General features: G+C 45.3%; 6 protein-coding genes across 7 annotated transcripts in view; 5 read left to right on the top strand and 1 right to left on the bottom strand.

The window, feature by feature from the left end:
- The first annotated feature begins 75 nt into the window (after positions 1 to 75).
- On the top strand, positions 76 to 12,510 carry wun (wunen). 2 transcript variants are annotated; one of them, XM_001361034.4, is made up of 7 exons: positions 76 to 214; positions 3,778 to 4,259; positions 9,300 to 9,451; positions 9,938 to 10,156; positions 10,957 to 11,136; positions 11,203 to 11,379; positions 12,077 to 12,510. In XM_001361034.4, the coding sequence occupies exons 2-7, from the start codon at positions 3,965 to 3,967 to the stop codon at positions 12,206 to 12,208; spliced, it is 1,155 nt and encodes a 384-aa protein (XP_001361071.3). In that variant the 5' UTR covers positions 76 to 214; positions 3,778 to 3,964; the 3' UTR covers positions 12,209 to 12,510. The 2 variants fall into 2 exon arrangements, with proteins under 2 accessions (XP_001361071.3, XP_004444226.2); XM_004444169.3 differs by lacking the exon at positions 12,077 to 12,510 and adding an exon at positions 11,517 to 11,655.
- Positions 12,511 to 13,106: 596 nt separating this feature from the next.
- LOC6898510 (dolichyl-diphosphooligosaccharide--protein glycosyltransferase subunit 4) lies at positions 13,107 to 13,697 on the top strand. The gene is made up of 3 exons (XM_002138515.3): positions 13,107 to 13,230; positions 13,419 to 13,526; positions 13,594 to 13,697. Exons 2-3 carry the CDS (start codon positions 13,426 to 13,428, stop codon positions 13,613 to 13,615), a joined length of 123 nt encoding a protein of 40 aa, XP_002138551.1. The 5' UTR covers positions 13,107 to 13,230; positions 13,419 to 13,425; the 3' UTR covers positions 13,616 to 13,697.
- Positions 13,558 to 14,430, bottom strand: l(2)k10201 (lethal (2) k10201). The gene has a single exon (XM_001361033.4). The coding sequence runs from the start codon at positions 14,417 to 14,419 to the stop codon at positions 13,694 to 13,696; it is 726 nt and encodes a 241-aa protein (XP_001361070.4). The 5' UTR covers positions 14,420 to 14,430; the 3' UTR covers positions 13,558 to 13,693.
- Positions 14,431 to 14,823: 393 nt separating this feature from the next.
- On the top strand, positions 14,824 to 17,211 carry Non1 (nucleolar GTP-binding protein 1). The gene is made up of 3 exons (XM_001361032.5): positions 14,824 to 14,981; positions 15,111 to 15,385; positions 15,454 to 17,211. The coding sequence occupies exons 1-3, from the start codon at positions 14,934 to 14,936 to the stop codon at positions 17,090 to 17,092; spliced, it is 1,962 nt and encodes a 653-aa protein (XP_001361069.1). The 5' UTR covers positions 14,824 to 14,933; the 3' UTR covers positions 17,093 to 17,211.
- A 97-nt stretch (positions 17,212 to 17,308) lies between these two features.
- Positions 17,309 to 18,068, top strand: ODA-Dnal1 (Outer dynein arm dynein axonemal light chain 1). The gene is made up of 3 exons (XM_001361031.3): positions 17,309 to 17,484; positions 17,544 to 17,655; positions 17,712 to 18,068. The coding sequence occupies exons 1-3, from the start codon at positions 17,333 to 17,335 to the stop codon at positions 18,009 to 18,011; spliced, it is 564 nt and encodes a 187-aa protein (XP_001361068.1). The 5' UTR covers positions 17,309 to 17,332; the 3' UTR covers positions 18,012 to 18,068.
- A 1,362-nt stretch (positions 18,069 to 19,430) lies between these two features.
- LOC4804516 (uncharacterized) overlaps positions 19,431 to 21,884 on the top strand; it is a 68,702-nt gene continuing 66,248 nt past the window's right edge. Inside the window, exon 1 of the mRNA XM_001361030.5 lies at positions 19,431 to 19,808. The gene's annotated coding sequence lies outside the window, so the exon portion shown is untranslated. The remainder of the gene's footprint in view (positions 19,809 to 21,884) is intronic.

The raw sequence follows: 21,884 nt of genomic DNA, 5'->3' as shown, positions 1-21,884 counted from the left end.
CGGATGTGTATAAATTTCTGATTCTGTGTCCCGCTAACTCTGACAGATCCCACTACGAATCGGTCGTATACTATATAATACCAGTGCTGATATTCAATTCGTGGGAAATCGAATTGTTTAAAAGAAGTGTACAAATCAGACCTAACGATGACGGCGCAAGCAAGGCCTGCTTAACGAAAAGGTTTCGCATTTATTTACGTTCCTTTGGCAAAAGGTAAATCAATTATACAAAAGTACGCAAAAATATACAAAGAAAGTGTTTATTTGTGGCGCCGAATTATTCATGGAGCGGATGGATATAGCCATATTTGTTACCTCTCGATTTTATTGATTTGCTTGGCTTGGCCGGCAAACACAAAAGTGCTCCACCGCCTCCAAATTTGGCGGTCACGTAAACAAATGAAAATCGAATGCACATCAAATGCTTGAGTGTGCCAGTGGGTGAGTGTGAGTGTGTGGAAATTCATACATTTTTGCAGGTGAAAACGCGGGAATGGGAAAGGAAATTCGCTTATCGATTGCGTGGGAGTCGGTCTCTTTTGTTTGGTTTAAAATCGATTTTCGCCATAGCCCCCTCCTACCTCTTGGGTTCTTTTGCGTATTTGCTATTCGGAAATACACTTTATGGCCCTGTTCCATGCGGAAATCAACTAAGCCGCCTCATCCTCTTGCCATACTCGGAGTGCACTCGCGGCACTCTCATCGATAGCTTATCAATTATTGAAACGCAAAAGGGGAATACAATTTTTGTTTGCCCGAAAATGCCGACACACTGTGAATGTGTGTTTGTGTGGCTTTTCATGGTGCCCGGCCTGGTCTTTATTTATTAGTTAATCAATCCCGTGGAATGCCTCACGTTCGATCAGAGTTTTCCTTCCACTTGCTCACTGCCAGATGATGGCATGGAAAACTGTATTGGCCATGTGCCAAAGTATAAGCCATTACACGATTCGTCCAATAAACATTCGGATTGGAATTGTGATGGAAGTCTCAATATTATTCAAAATGAAATAGTTTACATTGCTCCCTGTCCATCAACTATTTTTGAGGGATTTTTGCAAGCTATGGGGAGATTTTTCCTACTATTCATACGATTCCTTTTACAAAAATCACATTCCGATTTCTGGAGTAGTAAATTGTGACTTTCTTCAAGAAATAATCTTCGGAGTTCAGTAGAGAAAAGCCCCAGTCAATGGCGGGTTCCTCCTTTCCATAAAAACAACCATCGCCTCTCATATTACGGCTAGCAACTCAACTCTTTTTCCTACCAATATATTTTGCCACTTCAACGTATTTTGTAGTATTCGATTTCGTTGTCAGGCGCGTGTAAATGGTGGCCAACTTCTGCTGATCTTAGCCGGAATAAAAGTGCATTGAAAAATGAAAAATGTTCATTAACAAAGCAAATAAACATGCACTTTACATACACCGGTGGGTTCGGTGGTTTTGGTGGGACTGGCATCGATTTTCCTTCCGTCGACGCGTCGACAGGTTGTCTGCAAAGTACAGCCTGAATTTGAGACGATCCATGGATCCATGGATTGTATAATTGAACGTGGCGCTCTTTTTGGATGAGTTTGAATTTCCATATTCCGGTGGAAAGTCACTTGTGGGCCACCCGGCGCTGGGTTTATATATTTCTCCTGCTGTTTATATAAATTATGATAATTACACTTGGCGATACTTATGCGTATCTTGATTTTTAAATTCATTTTCCATTTTGGATAAACAGGCGCCGCTGCAGCTTGACCTTAATTCGCGCCATGTGCTGTCTGAAATATGGATTCCAAAAAAGATATTCAAAAATGGACGAGGCGGGGCGGAGGGCAAGAGGCAGTCTTGGAGAGGAGAAGGCTCAGCTTGTGGTCGTTGCCCGAGATCGGTTAATCGTTCAACTTGTTTATGCAAATGGGCAGGGGTAAAGGAGAGGCAGAGTGGGAGGGAAAGACCTTCAACTGCCTCTCCTTCGTGTTGATCTTGTAATCCCGGTGAACATGACATATCCTTTGATATGCTAAACGCGTGAAATTTATTGCCCTGTGGAAAGATCATTGAATAATATAAATAGCCTTAAGTTGAAAGATGGATATGATTTGGCAGATTGAGGAAAAACTGACTGTTGAGTGGCTGCCTTATGAAAAGGAAAAGTCTGCCCGAAGCGCCAGTATTTTCTTCAACTGTCTGCCTGTGAAAGATTTAGTAGAATTTCTGTTTCAAAATCTCCGATCCCCTGGGTTCCGATTAATTCTGTAAATAAATCGAAGCCAGATCATTACATCGTAATTGATCGTAAATTAGATCCAAGCGTGAACAGATCTTGAAATTCTCCAAATATGTACTGTTTCTAAACAACAAAGTACACTCCATATAAATCTTTTCACTTTACAAACCCCTTGATTCTTTTACTATAAACACATGTTAAACCCTTTTTCCATTAAATCATGACTAAATCGTAACCAACTTACACAACAATAATTCAAAGTAAATTAGTTTGTCATAAACACATTTTGTGATATTTTACGATACAGCTATCAAACCCCTCCCCGCTTTTTGATATCATAAACGCCCGCGATAAGATATGGAGAAGATTTGCCGAAATAAAAGCAAGATTAATCGTGCATTTATGGGTCAACAATTTCAAAGGGGGTCTACTGCAACGCCTCTGTGCCATCTGCAGGGTATTTTTAGCCCCGACTAATGGGAATTTTTTATTTCCGGGAGTTGACAATTAAAGAAAATAATCGCAAACAGAACAATCTCAAGTGCGTGGAGGCACGCTCCCGACCAGGTCAGATGTTATCGGAGTTTAAATGAGTATTCTTCACCTGTTGTGGTTGTTGTTGTTGTATTTTAATTAAGATGCATTCCCCTCAGAGGGAAAACATTCATCAGGGGATCTGAAGCAGCCAACCAGTTGACTCTGGTGCGGAGCATCCATAAAACAGTGCTCTAGAAGACACCAAAGTGGGCAGAAGTCCTCTTTGCTATCTATAAATAGTCGTTGTCTGATCGAATGGAGGATTGCCATGGCTCTGGCTGCCTTGGCCCGGCCATAATCGAAGCTGACAACTTCGATTTCCATCCCCTCCTCTCACCAATGAGTGGGCTCTTGCTCCTTCTGAACGGATCGTGCACAGTGGAGCATTGCATTGCTGAGAATCTGACAGACGTTTGCCACTTGGGGTTTTGTCAAATTAAGGGGCCTTGTTGAACCTGAAGCAGTTGGCTTGCCCCTAGTTGGTCATTACAACGCCCCGTTGATGGCCGAGTTGATTGCGCAAAATTATAGAAATTCACGAGGTTCTAGAAGAGAACGAAAGAATGGCAGTTCATGCTGTAGAGTGCCTACAGTGGATGCTCTATTGAATGGATACCCAAGGTTCCAGGAATACTCGTAACGAGATGTTCGAGGAAAGGAGTGGAGGAATCTCAAGTCTTAAATTGAATAAAAATTGAAAGTTGATTGCTCGTTTGAATAGACGTCACTTAACCCGTCTGAGAACTCGCTTGTTTTTTCCAGTCGAGTGTTAATAAATCGTAAAGTTCTTCAATCAAGATTTACACACACATGCATCCACATGTACAATTTTTATGAATCAGAGTGGGGAAAAGGGAAAAGGAAGAATCGTCTCAGCTGTCTGTTTTATCGTTAGGGAATCCGCGCCGCCGCATTACTCACGCAATGCCCCCTCTTCCGTCTCGTCTTTACCATTATTCAACATTTTATTATTTACTCATAATACATTTATCTCTATCTTTCCACATGATCCGTGCCAGAGGCTGGCTATGACGTGAGTTCGGAATTTCTACCTTCGCCCGAGAGAGTCAAGTCGAAAGCGCCTTAAGCTCAAGTTCACTGCCAGCAAGCGGCAAAAAGCGCGAACGCGAGAGAGATAAAGAAACGAGAAAAGCTTGGGGCAAGCAAGCTTTTGCATCAACTGTTTTTACACCCAAAAGCACCAAAATGAGTAACGAATCTTCCGTTAGCGAGACAACACCGCTCCGGCGGCCGCCCAGTCAATTGAGTGCCGATACAGAAGCTAACGTGGCCGACACCAGACAGTCGACGGTTTCGGTTGTTAACAACAATAATCATAGCAACAATAACAACCACTACAGCAACTTGGTCGAGGTGCGTCTCCAGGAGGCAGAAGAGAACCAGCAGCAGCAGCAGCAACAGCAAGAGCAACGCGAAAACATGGACACAAATAAGAGAATCTTGTGCCGCGTGGGTCTGGACATTTTAATTTTACTCTGCGGTAAGCTTAATTCACCTGATCCCACATGTACACAATGTATGTATCACATTTCGACTTGATTGCCCTGAAATTCAATGGGAACGTCTTCAAGTAAATACGGAATGTTTATTTGCTGCCGCAATGTTTATTTTTCTTTCGTTTCGTTTAGTTTTCGTGTTCTCTTGATGTGTATGTAATTGAGCGCAAAAGCTCTCTTCGGCAAAGCAATGCTCTCCTCGTTCTCTTGAACTGCCGTCTCGTGCGGCAGTTTTTGTTTTTGTTGTTCGATTTCTTTACATAATTTATAGATAAGCAGTTAAAAATGTGATTCAATATTAATGCGTATTCAACCGCATGTTTAGTAAATATCTATCTTTTTCTGTATTTAAATCATTTGTCACGTCAAACGCAACAATTGTTATTGCTGACTTATGTTTATTTCCCTGTTTGCACACCGCTGAAGAGCCTCACCTACCTTTTGTTTAAACAAAAGCCAAAGCGCAAGTAAACTGTGTCAGCCAAAAGGTGGACAACCTGCAGTGGGGCTGTCTCTGGGTCCGGGGGAGGGGAGCTGGGAGCTCTGTGGCGGAAACGCTGGCGGAGGAGTTGTTGTGCATTTCACAATCAGCAGTTCTCTTCAGCTCAAACATTATCAGCATTTTGTGTTTTAAAATCTAAAAGAAAACGAATATAAAAGACTCGATTTTGGGGCGACGAAGATGTAGACACCCTGCCCATCAATCGTTTCGGATAAATATAAGATGTAGCTTCAGAAGATACGCCAAATCGGCTGATCAGGAATATACATACTTCATGGTCTAAGTATAAGAGTGGCTTGCACTCCACGATTACGGGGTATAAAAAGCAACGACAGCAATGAAAATAAGAGGCAAGAGCCAGAGCTATCAATAGCTTGCATTGTACCGCAACCGGTTTGACTGAGAGCTTACCTGAGAACACGTTCGACCGTCCGTTCGCTCTCCTGATTACCTCCAAGGCGGGGTGGTGGATGGATGATTCACCGCTTACCCAAAACAGATCTGTAGACTTTTGCAGTTGGCACTACATCACATACAAAGTCAGCCGCCATATTTGTCTAACTGATATGAAGCATACACACGAGTACGAGTTGTCGATCGTTCCAATCAGCCATAGACCTCGGCCCGAATTTATGGCCTTATTGTGTTACCCAACCGATCGTACCCCTGCGTGACACATGTGGCAGGTAGCAGGAAAACTTTCGCAAAGCTTGACTCATAACAAGACCCTTTAAGAGATCCCGTGAATAAATCCAGGTCCCCAAATGAATCATCCGCATAAGTATTTTGCTCATAAAACAAAAGGAGACGGGGACAATAAAGCCTTCTCTGGGCTATCAAAATAGATTACCCAAAAAAAGTGCAAACACGAATACGAATAGATAAGCTCCAGACAACCGGGGCAATAGCGACCATGATTTTTTTTGGAGTCTCGTAATCTGAAAAACTCTTGCCGTGCGCATATTGAATTAATCTATAATCGAAAATTCAATTTCCTTTATCGATTTGTTAACTTAAAAGCTAATGGAAAACCTCCGACAAGAGTTCTTAAAATAAATTAATAGAAACCATGGAAACAGTCAACAAACAACAAACACGATACACGAAACACTTCGATTCGTTTTGGTTTCCAAATAAATTCCAATTAGTTTAATCTTTTACAAAATACCAAAATATCTGGCCGAAAGTATGCCGGACTGCATTTTGTGGGCCATTTGGAAATCTGGTTTTTAGTGGGTCGACGAAGATGCTTTTCTATCTTCTGTCGTCAAATGATCTTTGGGTGTAAATTGATTCTGACGCTGATAAAGTGATCCCAGACATAGGGAGAGTGTCGGTGGCACTTAACAAAACAATCCCCAACCACAACCACAACCTCAACCTCAAGACGAACCAAACCCAAAGCGACGACTCCCTTTGACGTTAATTGAATGCGAACGAGCGGTGGCACACACTTTTCCCGTCTCCACCACCTTTCTCCCGGGGGTTGGGGGAGTCATTAAACCCATAAAATATACAGAAATCCATTTTGGGGGTCGTCTATGCCTCTCAGCCGCTTCAATAATTTATTGAGCGTGATTGTGTGGTTCGGTGGGGAAAATTCCTTCATTTCATTTGACCAAAAACTAAGTAGAAAGAATAATATTTATGCAAGGCATTTTGGGCTGTATTTTAGGCATGAGGCAATTGTTGTTTCATTGTTGGTGTTTACCTTCCATGCAACAACAAACAGACACGCACAGATACAGATACAGATGCAGGGCAACAATAGATGCACCACAGCACCGATTTAGAGATACAAAAATATCGGATGATGTTGATTTTTCATTGGTTTTTTTCGCTACAGTTTTCTTGGACAGAAAAGTAATGAACATTTAATTGCCAGCAAGCCCACGGCCGACCCATGACTCATGGCCTGTCAGAGAAGGGCACTGTTTTCTGTACCTGTGCAGCGGGTGCAGCGGGGGTGCGGGGATGCGGGTGTATGGATGTGCCCTGGGAAAACGAGTGTTCCTGGTAATTCCAAAAAACTGCATTGATAGCCAACGGTGTGGCAGTCATGCGGGAAATCGTCTGCAGAACCCAAATCAATATTTCTCATACCTGTAGTCTGTCGGCCTGGGTTCGGGGCTCTGGCTTCTTGATCGATCAGAAGTTATCGTTTCTGCTGAAGGAATAATCATATTTCTTGGAGCTTCTTTCATTGTCCTTTACCCGCCCAATCGAATCAATTAAGGCGGGTAGGGCATGATTCTGAGGTCTGTTGTCAGTCATCTTTAAGCCAATCCGCTGGCCCAGAGTCTGCTGTTAGTTTGTCTTCATTTTTTGCATTAATTGTCTTTAATTTGACTTCCGTCATGTCTAATTAGTCCGACGACTGTGGCAAGTGCAAGTCAGACGCTTTAATTAGACATTTGTCCCCGCTATTGGAGGTCAGATTTGGAGTGGAAAGTACATATGTTTCCACTTTCCAGTCAGCTCAGACTGATAAGACTCTCGTCAGTGGGTAAACATTTGGCAACTTGAAAGCAAAGTGTGCGGCAAAGCAGCATCTTAAAGATACACAAATGGGGGGCGGCGTACGACGGTGGCTCCTTACATGAAGATGGATGCCGCCATGGGATGGGATGGGAACGGGGTGGTGCGGCGGGGTTCTTAGCAGGCGGCAAAATGATCTTTTGGTGAAGATTATCCCAAATCTGGATGGGGCTGAGTGGGGCTCAGCTCTACCTCTTTGTTTAACAAACAATTTGTTTATGCCTTGCTCTTATATGTGCTTATATATTTGTTGCTATTGTTGGTTCAATTAGACGGTAAATGTTGTGTGTTGTGTGTTGTGTGTTGTGTGCTGTGTGCTGTGTGCTTTGGCTGTGGCGGCGTCTTTATTATTGAAATGAACTTGACACCAAATGGACAGCAGCGTACCGTTTGTTTGCTATCAAAATGCGGCCTAGGTGCGTTACAATTCGGTTGAATGCAACACACGGGACGCCTCGCACGGTTTCCACTCCACGAATTAAATTAAGCATTTCCGCTGGAGGTGGAAGAGTCACCACCAGCAGGGGAATGAGCATGACTGGAAAGGGAGCAGAGTGGGCTCCCCCTATAATCATTTTTAAACGTTTTATGTCACCCTCATAAAAATTGAGGAACGAGAGAAAAAGCATCAACAAAACTATTCTCTAGAGTTTTTCTCTTCCATTTCACACAAATTTCCATAGTTTTCCCCCATTTCTCCTTTTTGGAGAATGGTTTTATCAACGGTGCACTGGTTAATCCAGATTATGGAGATGTATCTCGGAAATATCGGCCAGACACTTTCGTTTTCTATGCCGCAAAAGTCATAAAAACATTTTAGTGCTACCGGGTGGCAAGAGCACAGGATTACAGACAGCGAAAGAGATAGGGAGAGAGCATTCCCTCTGGCCAACAATGGGCCACTTGCTGTGTGTAATATGACGCTAATCTCTGCAAGAATCCATCCGTATAGAGTAATATTCCCAGCACCAAAAGCAGCAGAAGCACCAGCAACAGAACCATCCCAGAGATCGTTAAATATCTTCAGACAATGCGCCTGATCTAGATTTAGGGACCTGATGAAGCAGCTGCAGGCTGAAGAATGGGAAGAAAGACTGCGACAGGGACAGGGGGTCATTGTGTCACCCACCTTTGTTGCCTCTTCGATTGGGTTCGGTTCGGGGTTTTTGGACCACAAAGATCGGCATGGCGAAAAGAGAAGAAACCAATTAAAAAAAAAAGAGAGAGGGGACGAGTTGTCGTCTGCCTCAAGTGCTGGTGGCCAAAGCGTCGCCAACTCTGCACTCGAAATGTCTCCCGACTGCAATTGCAACTGCAACTGCAGTCCATTCCTCCTGGCACTCCATGCCACTCTATGGTTCTGTTTCTCTGCCTAATGAGCACTCGGCGGGACCAAGAACTTTCTCATTTTCCATGCCTCAGTGACTTATGCCAGGGAGGATGAAGCAGAGCAGAGCAGAGCATTGCTCGTGGCAGGTAGCATGTTGCATGCATCATTAAGAGCTGGAACTAGAGCAACCACAACTACAGCTCCTAATGCAATTTTAATGGAGCTCTCCACCCAAAACGTAAAACAAACATAGAGCAGGGACTCCACTGAGCTGAACGTCTAATCAATCCATCAATCGGGCGGGCCCCTCCATCTCCAGCTCCATTGGCCATTTGTCAGCTTGCACGACTCACAATTTGTATGCCCCGTTGATGAGTTATTATTAATGGCAACGAATTTTTAATTAGACAACCGAAGAACCCCAAACATAACTCCTCCCTTTCATTAGTTTATGATCCACATTAAAACCCCACGCACGTTCGGGCTGTCAATCGAGGAGGGGACTCTTCGTTATCAATAGCTTAGGACATATCATCCATAAGGCAGCTGTCAGCAGGGCCCACCGCCATAGATATGTGACACCCGACGATGACCTACTAAATATTGATAAATTGATAAATATTCTCTACTAATATATTTTTCTTACGCTTTCAGTTGGCTTTCCCATTCTATTGTTTTTCCTGCTGGGAGATCCCTACAAGCGAGGTTTCTTCTGCGACGATGAATCGCTGAAGCACCCGTTCCACGACTCCACAGTGCGAAACTGGATGTTGTACTTCATTGGAGTGGTGATACCCGTTGGTGTGGTAAGTCGAGGAAACCCAATTGTGGGGGGAGTGAGAGTTAGAGTGGGAGTTGGATGGAGTGGAAATTGTGTCAAGCAGCTATCAGAGATACTTGAGCGAAGATTGCGCCATCATTTCAAGTTCAGTTGTCAGCAGTGGAATGGATCTGATGCAAGAACCCCGCGCCATCTGGCTAGATGGATAGACGGGCGTCTGTTTACTGTCCACATGTCAGCAATTAAAACTAGAGCAACATGTGTCTGGCCCTAATGCGACTAGATACGGGTCACAGCCCATTCCATGCCAGACGCCATAAATATTTGCATGCGCGCATTTTAATGATTTCCAGAAAACCAAAAAAACAAAGAAAGGGTTTTACGAGGTGTTAACAGGAAACTCTGACAACTGAAAAACCCTCAACCATCACTCCCACTCCCACTCCCATCTTGTTTCTCAATACTCAATAGTTTCTCACTACCATCAATCTCTCTCTTTCTCTGTATCTAGATCCTCACGGTTGAGGTACTGATATCGCGGTGCAAGGCGAAGCGGGACAATGGCAATGCCACCAGTCGGCGGTATGTCTTCATGAAGTACGAGCTGCCCGACTGGCTGATCGAGTGCTACAAGAAGGTCGGCATCTACGGCTTTGGGGCCGCCGTCAGTCAGCTAACGACGGACATTGCCAAGTACTCCATCGGGCGACTGCGTCCACACTTCATTGCGGTAAGTCGCGTTCTTTCTGGAATTGGAATGGGCTAGCAATTGGTTAGCAATTTTGACATTGCCAATTAATTTTAATCTGCCACATGTGCGACACTCTGACGGGGGGACAACGAAGACAAATTCAATCTCGAGTGCTGGAGACAAAGTCAAAAAGACTCTAAAGATGTGGCGGGGGCAAGGGTTATTAATAGACTGGTCCAAAAGGGGAGTGACTGCAGTTGGTGTGACAAAACTCCAAATGGAATACATACTCTATCCAAGGAGCAGTTCGAAAACGTTAAAAATGAAAGACAGATATCTTAATTGAGGGATCTTCGAGTGCAACTCCAAATGAAATACCCTCTCGAAAGCTGAGAGTATCTTCAGAGTATTTCCAATTCAACTTCAACTCCAATTCAATATTGAATCTGCCATTCCCAGTGGTTTTGTTTATTTATGATATTTTGACTGCTTGTCAGGCTATTTCATAAACATTTCTCTTGCGGCAAGTGGCTTGTTAGCTTATCGTTGGGATCGTTTTGGGGGGATCGGATCGAGGGTGCTCTGGTCGGGCTTGGTCTGGTCCCCCCTTCTAAGAGGAGTCGCACAGAGCCGCCCTATTGTTTAGTGAAGTGCGGCAACAGTTGAGCAGCAAAATGCAATGCAGATGCAGCTGTTGGCTCATTTCCATCTCTAATTTGCAGCACATGTGGCAGAGATCCATCCGCAGGGGAAGTCTCTCACAAAGACAAATACTCCACCCATAAGCAGCTTAAGTCGGAGTCAAACTCGTACTCATTTCCGTTGCGATTCGATTACAGGTGTGCCAGCCCATCCTCGCAGACGGTACCACATGCAACGATGCCCAGAATGCCGGCAAATACATCCAGGAGTTTACTTGCCAGGGACTCGGCTCGTCGGCGCGCATGCTCAAAGAGATGCGCCTCTCGTTCCCCAGCGGACACTCCAGCTTTACCTTCTTTGCCATGGTCTACATGGCGGTAAGTTGTCTTTCTTCTTGGCTTTGTCCTCTAGGCCTCATCCTCTTCTCTCCTTTCCACTTGCAGCTGTATCTGCAGTCACGCATGACCTGGCACGGCTCCAAGCTGCTGCGTCACCTTCTCCAGTTTGTGTTCATCATGATTGCATGGTATACGGCTCTGAGCCGCGTCTCGGACTACAAGCATCACTGGTCCGATGTGCTGGCCGGAGCCCTGATTGGCTCCACGTGTGCCTTAGTTGTGGTAAGTAAATGATATTCTTGTGCTCCTTCCCTTCCCCCACCCCCTTAAAAAACCCACGGCATGATCCTAGTGAGGGTGATAGTTCCCCTCGTTCTTTGGGTAGATTCATTGATGCATCACTTCCATCATCTTTTTAGAGCTACTGTTTGCCCAAGAATTGGTTCGATTGGCATACAGTGTGGCCCTCCAAGGGCAAGGAACAGTAAGACAGAGAGACATCCTACCACTTGCTCGGACATTGTAAAGAATTGCAATTAAAACATCACAAATCCAGCATTCCCCCGACTATTCATTATCCTCTGGTGGTGGCTACTGGCACTTTAATTGGTGAACGGGAAACATTTTCCAAATTGGCATAACTCAACACCTTCCCGGGGCCATGCGATTGCGTGTGGTTCTGCTGGCAATCAATCCAATCGATGGCACGAAAACGCTTTCGGGTTGACTTTTAATATCCCATCCAATGCAAGCACCAGCTGTGGCATGCAGCTGTCCGGCTGTAATTTCACGCTTCATCAGAGGGGGGGATAAATCGAGCTATGGAGGGAAAAGCGCCCACATTCCATAACGATTCAATTAAACAGATAAGAAGGAAGGAAGCAAAGGATTTAGAATCATCGCATACTTTTAGGAGCATTTATTTATTAGAAATTCCGTTATTGCAATATGAAGTTTATTTAATTTCCCTTACTTGCAGGCCAACTACGTCTCGGACCTGTTCCAGACGTCCAGCACGAAGCCTTACCTGCCTCGGACCGCCCAAGATATGGGTGCCACGACAATAACAACGCAGTCGCCGCCGCTGGGGATCACCGTGACGACGAATTAACCCCCAGTGGAGGTCCACAACTACCACAAATTCCATATGCTGTAGCTGAAACAGGGATCTGATTTCGCGCATGCTTTTTAGAAAGATGACGAAGCCAAGCTTTCGTGTTTTAATTTATTCTTGAGTTTGCATTTTATGTAGTACCGTGAGAGTTACGTTGCAAGTGCACTTAAATGTCTTCCCCGGAAGGTTGATTTTAATCTTAAGTTAGCGCAATGGAAAGATATCTTTGTGATGATATTTATTGTATTATTCGCTAAGGAATTTTAATACAAATTAGTCTTAAATACGACATAAACTAATTTCACAAACAAGTGACCTTCTGTGGAGCAGCACAAAAGAGTGACTCAAAATGCGAAAAGTATTACTTTAAATTAGGACTAAGAATTCAATGCATAAAGTATTTTATTTATTTGTAAGATGACCATGAAAAAAAACAATAAATTAGACTATTACTTGAAACTTTTTAAATATCTAATTGCGGGCAGCTGCGAACGTTTTCCAGCACTAATTTGTAATGTGCAGCAGTCGATAGTATCGAAAGCCAAACAGTTTTCTTCGAATCGGTTTTTGGATCTCGTTTTCGAGACACAATCCAATAAAAGGGAGTCTTTAAAATTAATTGGTCACGTAGAAAATTGATTCATCAATTGGATAAAACTATGGGTTTAGCTCTGAGGGTTCTAGCTAGTTAGTAATATCAAATCGAATATCAACATCGAGGAATTTGATTGATGCTCATGGGCAGCGAATGATTAACCCATTGTCGACTACTGGGTATTCAAATACTCCCAACGAAATAATAAATATTGCTGAATTGTACAGTTTATTGAAAGATTTAATTTAATATTTGTCATTTAATAGGAAGGATAGAATGGATCTACAAGAAGAATTTACAAACAGTTTTATTTGTAGTTGTTCAAGTTTATTAGAGGGGGTTACGTGGGCTAAGTATGTTTTTCATCGGCCGATAAATCCAATACAAAACCCGGCCTCTTCGCTCGTTTTTCGCCGACAAAAAGGTAAAAACTAACTTAAATAAACCAAATTTCTTGTATTAACTAGTGAATAGTGATAGCCACGACCCCTTGCAACATATTTCCCAAAAGACTTTCTCGTGAATTTATCAAATTCGATGTTTCCGCATCCATGACGTGTCACTGTTGATAGGCGTTCTCATCAATTTTCGTGTTTACAACATTTCTTTCAGAATCAAAATGATTACCGACGTGCAATTGGCGATTTTCTCCAACGTTCTGGGAGTGTTTCTGTTTCTCCTGGTGGTGGCTTATCACTACATCAACGCCAACACGGGAAAGTAAGTGTTAATTAAAGGAAATCAAAGAACATGCCGGCATCAACAATAAATTCAATTTTATTTTCAGATCTAGCCCAAAGGCGAAATGATCGATCATGTGCACGGAAATTACCTATACTTTTATCTTATAATGCTGCTTCATTCGCAAAATAAATAGTTATGTAAATCTAATCCAGGATGTCGTCGATGGCGTCCTTCATGTCCTGCACGTCCTCCAGGGTGTCGCCGGACTGCCTCTCCTTTCGCGTGTTGAACGTACGCATCGTGTGGTGGCCGAAACAGAAGGCTTTGATGTATGGCACAGTCTTTCGCGCTGCCGGCACCTCGTCCACCTCCATGGAGGCGTCGCTCTTCTTGCCGCTGCCCTTGGGCTTGGTCTTGCCGTGGTCCTGGTCGAATCGATAGTTGGCCGGAAACTTGTGCGTCGTGATGCAGTGGTCCTTGCGCTGTCGCGGCGTGTGGAATTTGGTGCCGCACTCCTCCAGGTAGCAGGCGAACATGGGCTTATCGCCGCGTTCCACGCTGGCAGCAAAGTAGAAATCGTGCTGCTCGGTGATGTGGAGATCCAACAGGTGGGCGGTAGGCAGTGTCCGTCGGCACTCGGCGCATAGATAGGATTGTGTGCTGTTTATGTAGTTGTTGTTGTTGCTGCTGTTGCCAGTAGCTTCCTTTGCGTCGATAATGTCATCCGCGTCAACGAGAACTCCCAGCTTCTTGAATGGCGGTAGAACAGGTGAAGGTGGCACCGCCGGCTTCATAAACCCCGCAGCAGGCAGTTCACTGAGCATTTGCAGGATTTGTTCTCTTGTGAAAAAAGAAGACGATGATGCTGCTTCCGAATCCATTTTGTTTGTGTTTTGAATTTGACAATGCATGTTTCCACTGACTTGCATTTCGGATTTTTTTTCTTGGTTGCAACTATACATTTTTTTAATAATTTATTTATGATCAGAAGAGAAGAAAATATATATTTTTAATGTTAATGTTTTGAATTTGACAATGCACGTTTCCACTGACTTGCATTTCGGATTGTTTTTTTCTGCTTTTTTGTTTGACCATTTTCACGAAAACCTCTTTTTACGCCAAATGCAATAAAAGCAAATGCCTAAAACAAACCCTTAAATTGGAAAATTGATTCACTAATCGGATAAAATTATGTGGGCATGGCTAAATGTTCTATATAGTTATTAATATTCCACGGAATATACAAAACAAGAAATATGTATGATGTTACTTGAATTCGTTAGTATATTTACGGTATATTTTTGAGGTTCGGTCGGTATGTTTTAACGATAAGTCCACGGTCACTCTTTCTCTCATCAACTGCAGGCACCGCGTGGTGTTTTTGCTTGAGATTCGCGTTTATTTTCCTTTTTTACGCGTGGAAAATAAATAAAACCATACAAAATGAGTTTGTACAACTTCAAGAAGATAATGGTGGTTCCGCCAGCCAAGGTAAGTGAGGGTGCAGCCTTCTTTTGTTGTTATGTCCAGCGCAGCACCCCCGTGGGATGCGACCTAACCTCACCGAATGTGTTTACAAATGCGCAACAAGTAAATAATGGTATAATGTTCCCCATTTAGGACTTTATCGACATTATGCTGTCGAAGACACAGCGCAAGACGCCCACTGTGGTCCACAAGGGCTACAAAATCTCGAGGATTCGAGCGTTCTATACTCGCAAGGTGAAGTACACGCAACAGAATTTCCACGACCGTCTGTCGCAGATCATACAGGACTTTCCCAAGCTGGACGATGTGCATCCCTTCTATGCGGATCTGATGAACGTGCTGTACGACAAGGACCATTACAAACTGGCTTTGGGCCAGCTTAACACAGCCAGGCATTTGGTAGACACGTAAGTACCATATTAAGTCCCCGTTCTAATGGATCTCATTATAACATTGCATGCAACTTCTTCTTTAGCGTGGCCAAGGACTATGTGCGTCTGCTGAAGTACGGCGACTCGCTGTATCGCTGCAAGCAGCTGAAGAAGGCTGCTCTTGGTCGCATGGCCACCATTCTGAAGCGTCAGGCGTCCAACCTCCAGTACCTGGAGCAGGTCCGTCAGCATTTGTCGCGTATGCCCACGATTGATCCCTACTCGCGGACGATCATCATCTGCGGCTTCCCCAACGTGGGCAAGTCCTCGTTCATCAACAAGATCACACGCGCCGACGTCGAGGTGCAGCCCTATGCATTCACCACCAAGTCCCTGTACGTGGGCCACACAGACTACAAATACCTGCGCTGGCAGGTGATCGACACGCCCGGCATTCTGGACCATCCGCTCGAGGAGCGTAACGTCATCGAGATGCAGGCCATTACTGCGCTGGCCCATTTAAGGGCCTGTGTGCTGTACTTCATGGACATTTCGGAACAGTGCGGACACTCGCTGGAGGAGCAGGTGGCGCTGTTCGAGAGCATCAAGCCCTTGTTCACCAACAAGCCCTTGATTCTGGCCATCAATAAGGTCGACATTCTGATGCCAGAGGATCTGCCCAAGGAGCGGCAGGAGATAATCACAAAGCTGCAGGAAGACAAGAATGTTCCGGTCATACTGATGTCCACTGTCCAAGAGACGGGCGTCATGGAGGTCAAGACCGAGGCCTGCGAGCGTCTGCTATCCTATCGTGTGGACCAGAAGATGCGCACCAAGAAGGTGGACAACATTCTCAATCGCCTGCACGTGGCCATGCCTGCGCCGCGCGACGAGAAGGTGCGAGCTCCCTGCATTCCCGAGCAGGCTCTGACCCGCCTTGAAAAGAACGCCGAGAAGGCGGAGCGCAAGCGTAAGCTGGAGAAGGAGATCGAAGAGGAGATGGGCGACGACTACACGCTCGACCTGAAGAAGAACTACAGCGAGATCCCGGAGGAGGAGCGCTACGATGTGATACCCGAGTTCTGGCAGGGTCGCAACATTGCCGACTACATCGATCCCGACATCTTCGAGAAGCTGGAGGAACTGGAGCGCGAGGAAGGCTTGCGGGAGGAGAGCGGCATCTATGCCGTGCCAGACATGTCCATGGACGAGACCCTCAAGGAGATCCGCGAAATGGCCAAGCAGATCCGCGGCAAGCGTTTCGAGCTGCGCGACGAGAAGCGTCTCACTGCCAGAAAGAACAAGCCGATCATCCCACGCAACAAGCAACCCAAGGTTCGCGACCGTTCCGTCAACAAACTGGTGCAGACCATGGAGGGCCTGGGCGTGGACATGTCCGGCAGCAAGACAGCCAACTTTACCAAATCTGTGGTGGATCTGCGTCGCGGCGTTGTGGCCGTCGGCTCCAAGAAAAACCCCAAGGTGCCGCTGCTCGACAAGGAGGAATCGGCGATTGTCAAGTCGACCGGCCTGCCCCTAAAACGTGCTCCGACCCGCGACACCCTGGGCATCAAGAACCTGGCTATCCGCAAGAAGGCTCAGTTGAAGGCCAGACACGACATTGCCAAGAAGGTCACCAAGGGATGGGGACTCAAGGGCGAGGCAGATCGCTTCATTGGCACCAAGAAGCCGCGCCATCTCTATTCCGGCAAGCGTGGCACGGGCAAGACCGACCGTCGTTAAGCGATTATCCCATTGCTGGATGATCCAGCCTAGCGTACAAACTCCTATTCTGTATAAACTAATGAATGTATCGTAATAATCACGTATCCTTCAAATACACGATTGTATTTCCCCCAACACTTCATTGAGTAAATTTTGTAGCGTATGTGGAAACCTTTCTCGTTTCCCCTGGCAACCAAGTAGATTGTTTACTTGCCACTCGGTGGAAAAGTGAAAATCTGTAAGGTGCAGGAGCAAACCATGTCCAAAGCAACCACAATTAAGGAGGCTCTGAAGCGCTGGGAGGACCGTGAGCAGCAGAATTCCCTCACCGCCAAGGACATAGACTTGCAGTTCCAGTGGCCGCCCATCGAGAAAATGGACGCCACCCTGGGCACCCTGGTGCAGTGCGAGTGAGACTAGATTGGACAGAGGAACTATTGGAATATTACGAAACGTATCTGTTTTCCAGGCGCATTAGCATGTCCACGAATATGATTGAGAAGATCTTTGGTTTGTCCGGGATGAAGTGCCTCAAAGTGTTGTCGCTGTCCCGCAATTATATCAAGCAAATCTCGGGTCTGGTAGGTGAAACTTGAATCTATTACTTATGTATACACATGTACCCTCTCCATTCAAGGAAGCCGTGGCCGAGACCCTGGAAGAGCTCTGGCTCAGCTACAATCTGATAGAGAAAATCAAGGGTCTCACCACACTCAAGTGCCTGAAAGTGCTCTATATAAGCAACAATTTGATCAAGGATTGGTCCGAGTTCAATCGCCTGGCCGAAATAGAGTCGCTGGAGGATCTGGTTGTTGTGGGCAATCCCCTCTCCGAGGGTCTGGACGATCCCACGTGGCGGGCGGAGTGCATCAAACGACTGCCTACCATACGGAAACTGGATGGCGAGCCCGTCGTCAACGAGGAGCCCCAGCTGTAATGGAATCCGCTTTGGGGAATAAACTAAACTATTTCTCTCAGTGTCGTTTAATGAAAATGAATTTTTAACAGGGGAAAAACTGTAGTAGCGCTGCGTCAAATGCCAGAACTCGTTGGTGGTGCGCTGGGCGGCACTGCAGTGTAACTGACCTATTGGCCAACTTTTTGGGCCGTCTCTGTTAACGGCAGTGCTCTGTTAGCCGCCAGTTTCAAGGCTGCTCTGTTCTGCTCTTAGCAGCGGCATTCTTCAGTTTCAGCCACACGTGGCGGCATTCTTCGGTGTACGGGGCTCAGTCGCAGTCGCAGTCTGGACGAGTTCGCAGCTCCAACGCTGCCAGCTAACGTTAAAGGTTCTTACTAACGCTAATCAAACATACATCTAGTAGAAGCTCGGTAGAAACGAATCCTATGATATCTGTAGCGGGCAATTAGACGATTGTCGCACGTTGTAATTGCCAATTGCCCTCCAAGAAGCCTCCAAAAGGAAAGTTGGTCGAATGACACCTCATCCGGTTACAGTGCATAAACGCGTTGATGGGCTCCGTGGCAATGTGGATGTTGTATGTTGTATCCGTATTCCCTGGATAGTCGGCAGAGAGCCCGCCATAACCAAAACTGAGCCAGACCGTTACTGTGCCGTGTCCCTTCCCCTTTGTGTCCCTCTGTGTGTGTGTGTGGGCCTCCATTTTTAGAACACTCCTTGGATCCTTTACCCCAGAGACTGGCTGGAACTCTTGGGCAACATGTGCTTAGGAAGTGCGGCATATTTCCTTATAGTTTTTATGGTTTCTTTAAATAAACGCATAAAAAGCAGATCCCCTCTCCCCCCCACGCACGCTGTGCGCCATGCATGCGGTTGCCTATAATAACATAAGCAAACGTTTTGCATATTCCCTCTGTATCTGTGTGTGTATGTGGGTGGGCTGATGTGTGCAAAATCTGAAGTTAGATTTTTACGCTTGGGTGGCGGAAGCAGGACCCATAAAACGCTCGCCGCACACACCCACGAATAAACTACTACAGGACTACTTAGCAACATGCTCGTAAACAGTTTGCGGCACACATTCCCAGTGCCACAACACACACACACACGCACATAACCTCATGCGTATGACTGAAAACAGATGCTGATTCTCCCCCCAGTGTGCGGGGGCGGTTGGCTTCAAATATGCAACAGCATCATATAAATAAGAGACTTAAGGCTAGCCAGATTGGATAAAGGTTGCTCGTAATGCAGTCGCTGTTAACACTGACCTAATGCCAGAGCGTAACAGAGCACTGTTAACGCGAACAGCGAGAGAGTGACAATAACAGCAGAGACAAAGGTGAGGCATTCCCTGGTCTTCGCGTAACATATTTCTCTCTCTTGGTGCCGTTTTGCCTGCACAGAGCAGCACAACGGTAACGAAATATGCTACTATCCTGCGAGTGCTGCCTGCGAATGCCTCAGACACCTAGCAGAGACAGACAGTAGTACTGGGCGCATAGCATGCTTCTGCTTTCTGCTGGATCTGGCGTGTTCAGTGTTTGGCGAGCTTTCAGACACGACGCAGGCTCCCCCCATAAATTCCACCGTGAAAAAAGACAACCATGTGTATGTGTTTGATTGTGTGAGTTTGTGTCTGTGTGGCAGAGAGAGAGAGTTCATCAAAGATTCAACAACCTGCCCGACAACAACAACAAAAAATAGTTGAATAAATAAATAAGAAAATCAAAATAAAATAAAAAAGTTTAATCAAAATTCTTAATAAATAGCCTAAAGGTGGAAAAGCGTATTAAAAATGGCAGCAAAAAGAAGGTGAATATAAGAAAAATAATCAAATTTTTGCGATGAAACAATTAACGGCATAAAAATTGACCAAAGCAGAATAATACTAATGAAAGGAAAGCAACAGCCATACAGAGCTACTCTGTCGCCACACCACCGTCTCGGGGTGGAGTATTTTCCGGAGTATTCCCCGAATGTGCCATGCCACTTTGGCTCGCTTGAAATAGTCCCCGAGTGTCCCGTCCCGTCCCGTCCCGTTCTGTCCCGTCCTGACTCTTTCGGAGTATTATGGTAGTACCCGAAATGTAACGGTAACAGGCACAGCCATGTTTTACTTTGAGCACCGCCATGCAAACGTATGTATGTATTTATTTATATGAGCATGTCTGTACATGGAGTTTGCGGCTCTTTTTAGCCCCTCTCAGACCGTGTCGTCAGCCCAGACTCAGCCTCTCAGCCTCTCTGCTTCATCTTTTTCGTTTTGTTTGCCTCGAGACATTTATTTGCTCTTTAACGTTTCAGCAGGCCCGTGTTTCGTTCCGGTATTCTTTCAGTCTCTCCTTTTCCTGTACGCACGCTGTTTCGTTCCCTGTATTCCAGCGGAGGTCCCATCTCCCTAGCACCAGGCACACTGGGGTCGAGCACCAGGCTCTGGTAAGTGGTGTGCTAATAATAAGGTATGTCAGCGGCCTCATCTTAAACGAATACACGGTGGCAGCTGCGATTTCAGAGCGATAGAGAGATGCGAGGAAGCTGGCAGCCCAATTATGCTACCTTTACCCTATTATGAATATACCTTGGACCTTGGGTTCTGGCATGTCATGCCGCAAAACAGTTAGTCCAACACTCGAAAGTCTCTCATTCTGGCCGCTGTGTTGCTTTCTGCCATGTAAAATGCGATGGAGGGAAAAAGTAATATAAATTCGCCCACACACACAGAGAAAGAGAGAGTGAGAGTGTCAGAAGGAGAGAGAAGGATGGTATATATGTACATTCAACAATTTGTTGAGCTCCAATGCCTTTTTTTGGTTTTTTTTTTGCTCCACCCACCACTTGGGGGAGTGCCAGGGATGCTGAGGACAACGTCAACAAGTTGAAGCTGTTGCCGCTGCCCATCTCGGTCCTGTTCCTGAGACTGTGTCTGTGTGTGTGAGTGTGTGTTTGAGTCGGGCTGTGTGAGTGGTGGCGCCCCAAAGTATGTCCGATTTTTGGCAGCTCAGATAAATCATAAGCATAGACTGTCGGACTGTCGCCCGATAAGTACAATTCGATGTATCTCCAACAACAAAATTGATGCCACTCTCTCAGGGGCTAATTGAAAGATTTACCCCGAAAGGGACCCAACCCGGCTGGACCTCTTCTGGAATTAACCGGCAACTGAAAGATGGACTTAATTAGAATTAATGCACAATTAATTGTCAGCTACAGCCACCAGTAATCCTGCTACCACAAAACTTTAAACAAAATCCAGTACGAGTTTAGTTTATGCATATATATGGTGCGAATAGGTATACGTGTACAGATATACATATGTACACGCAGATAAACAAATGTTTGGCCAGAGCATAAACACAGCAGCAGACCAATTGTTGGTCTTTGAAGTGAAATGTGATTAAGGTGTTTACACAAAGAATCACCTCAGATCGGGGCTAAGTACTACTCGCATTTACTTATTTACTTATCGAATACCCACTTGGCCCCAATTTGTCTCTCGAAAGAATAAAAAATAAATTTACCCACCGACACACACACACACAAAATGGAGATTAAAAGGAATTAGAAGGATGAAAATAATAAATAAAGGCAATTCCGAATACGGTCGATTTCATTTTCCCATTTTTCCTTTTGTGGGTGTACCTTCCCCTTTGTGGAAAAACTTCAATCGGAGTTCTCCCAGTTGCCATTACACGCATTTTTAATTTGCTTATTGAGCAAAGTCAAGCGAGTTATTCCGGACTCCAGTCCACTTTAGGCTCCAGTTTAAGCCTGTTTGGGACAGGCACTTCGTCTGGGCTAACCATTCATTTAATGCTTGGAGGAAATTCGTGCGGAGAATGACGAAGATGGACATGTCATGGGCAGCTTTTGGAATACTCCTTCTGGAGG

The sequence above is a fragment of the Drosophila pseudoobscura genome, chromosome 3 (genome assembly GCF_009870125.1).
Source record: "Drosophila pseudoobscura strain MV-25-SWS-2005 chromosome 3, UCI_Dpse_MV25, whole genome shotgun sequence".
Taxonomy (NCBI): domain Eukaryota; kingdom Metazoa; phylum Arthropoda; class Insecta; order Diptera; family Drosophilidae; genus Drosophila; species Drosophila pseudoobscura.
The sequence above is the reverse complement of the archived record's forward strand: the minus strand, read 5'-3'. Positions and strand labels throughout refer to the sequence as shown.

Bases quoted from the DNA above. Each gene is read 5' to 3' on its own strand.
- wun (XM_001361034.4), top strand. From the start codon at position 3,965: ATGAGTAACGAATCTTCCGTTAGCGAGACAACACCGCTCCGGCGGCCG. The intron at 4,260-9,299 runs GTAAGCTTAATT...TTACGCTTTCAG, and splicing joins CATTTTAATTTTACTCTGCG to TTGGCTTTCCCATTCTATTG. The intron at 11,137-11,202 runs GTAAGTTGTCTT...TTCCACTTGCAG, and splicing joins TTGCCATGGTCTACATGGCG to CTGTATCTGCAGTCACGCAT.
- LOC6898510 (XM_002138515.3), top strand. From the start codon at position 13,426: ATGATTACCGACGTGCAATTGGCGATTTTCTCCAACGTTCTGGGAGTG. The intron at 13,527-13,593 runs GTAAGTGTTAAT...TTTTATTTTCAG, and splicing joins ATCAACGCCAACACGGGAAA to ATCTAGCCCAAAGGCGAAAT.
- Non1 (XM_001361032.5), top strand. From the start codon at position 14,934: ATGAGTTTGTACAACTTCAAGAAGATAATGGTGGTTCCGCCAGCCAAG. The intron at 14,982-15,110 runs GTAAGTGAGGGT...TTCCCCATTTAG, and splicing joins TGGTGGTTCCGCCAGCCAAG to GACTTTATCGACATTATGCT. The intron at 15,386-15,453 runs GTAAGTACCATA...CTTCTTCTTTAG, and splicing joins GCCAGGCATTTGGTAGACAC to CGTGGCCAAGGACTATGTGC.
- ODA-Dnal1 (XM_001361031.3), top strand. From the start codon at position 17,333: ATGTCCAAAGCAACCACAATTAAGGAGGCTCTGAAGCGCTGGGAGGAC. The intron at 17,485-17,543 runs GTGAGACTAGAT...TCTGTTTTCCAG, and splicing joins GGCACCCTGGTGCAGTGCGA to GCGCATTAGCATGTCCACGA. The intron at 17,656-17,711 runs GTAGGTGAAACT...TCTCCATTCAAG, and splicing joins TCAAGCAAATCTCGGGTCTG to GAAGCCGTGGCCGAGACCCT.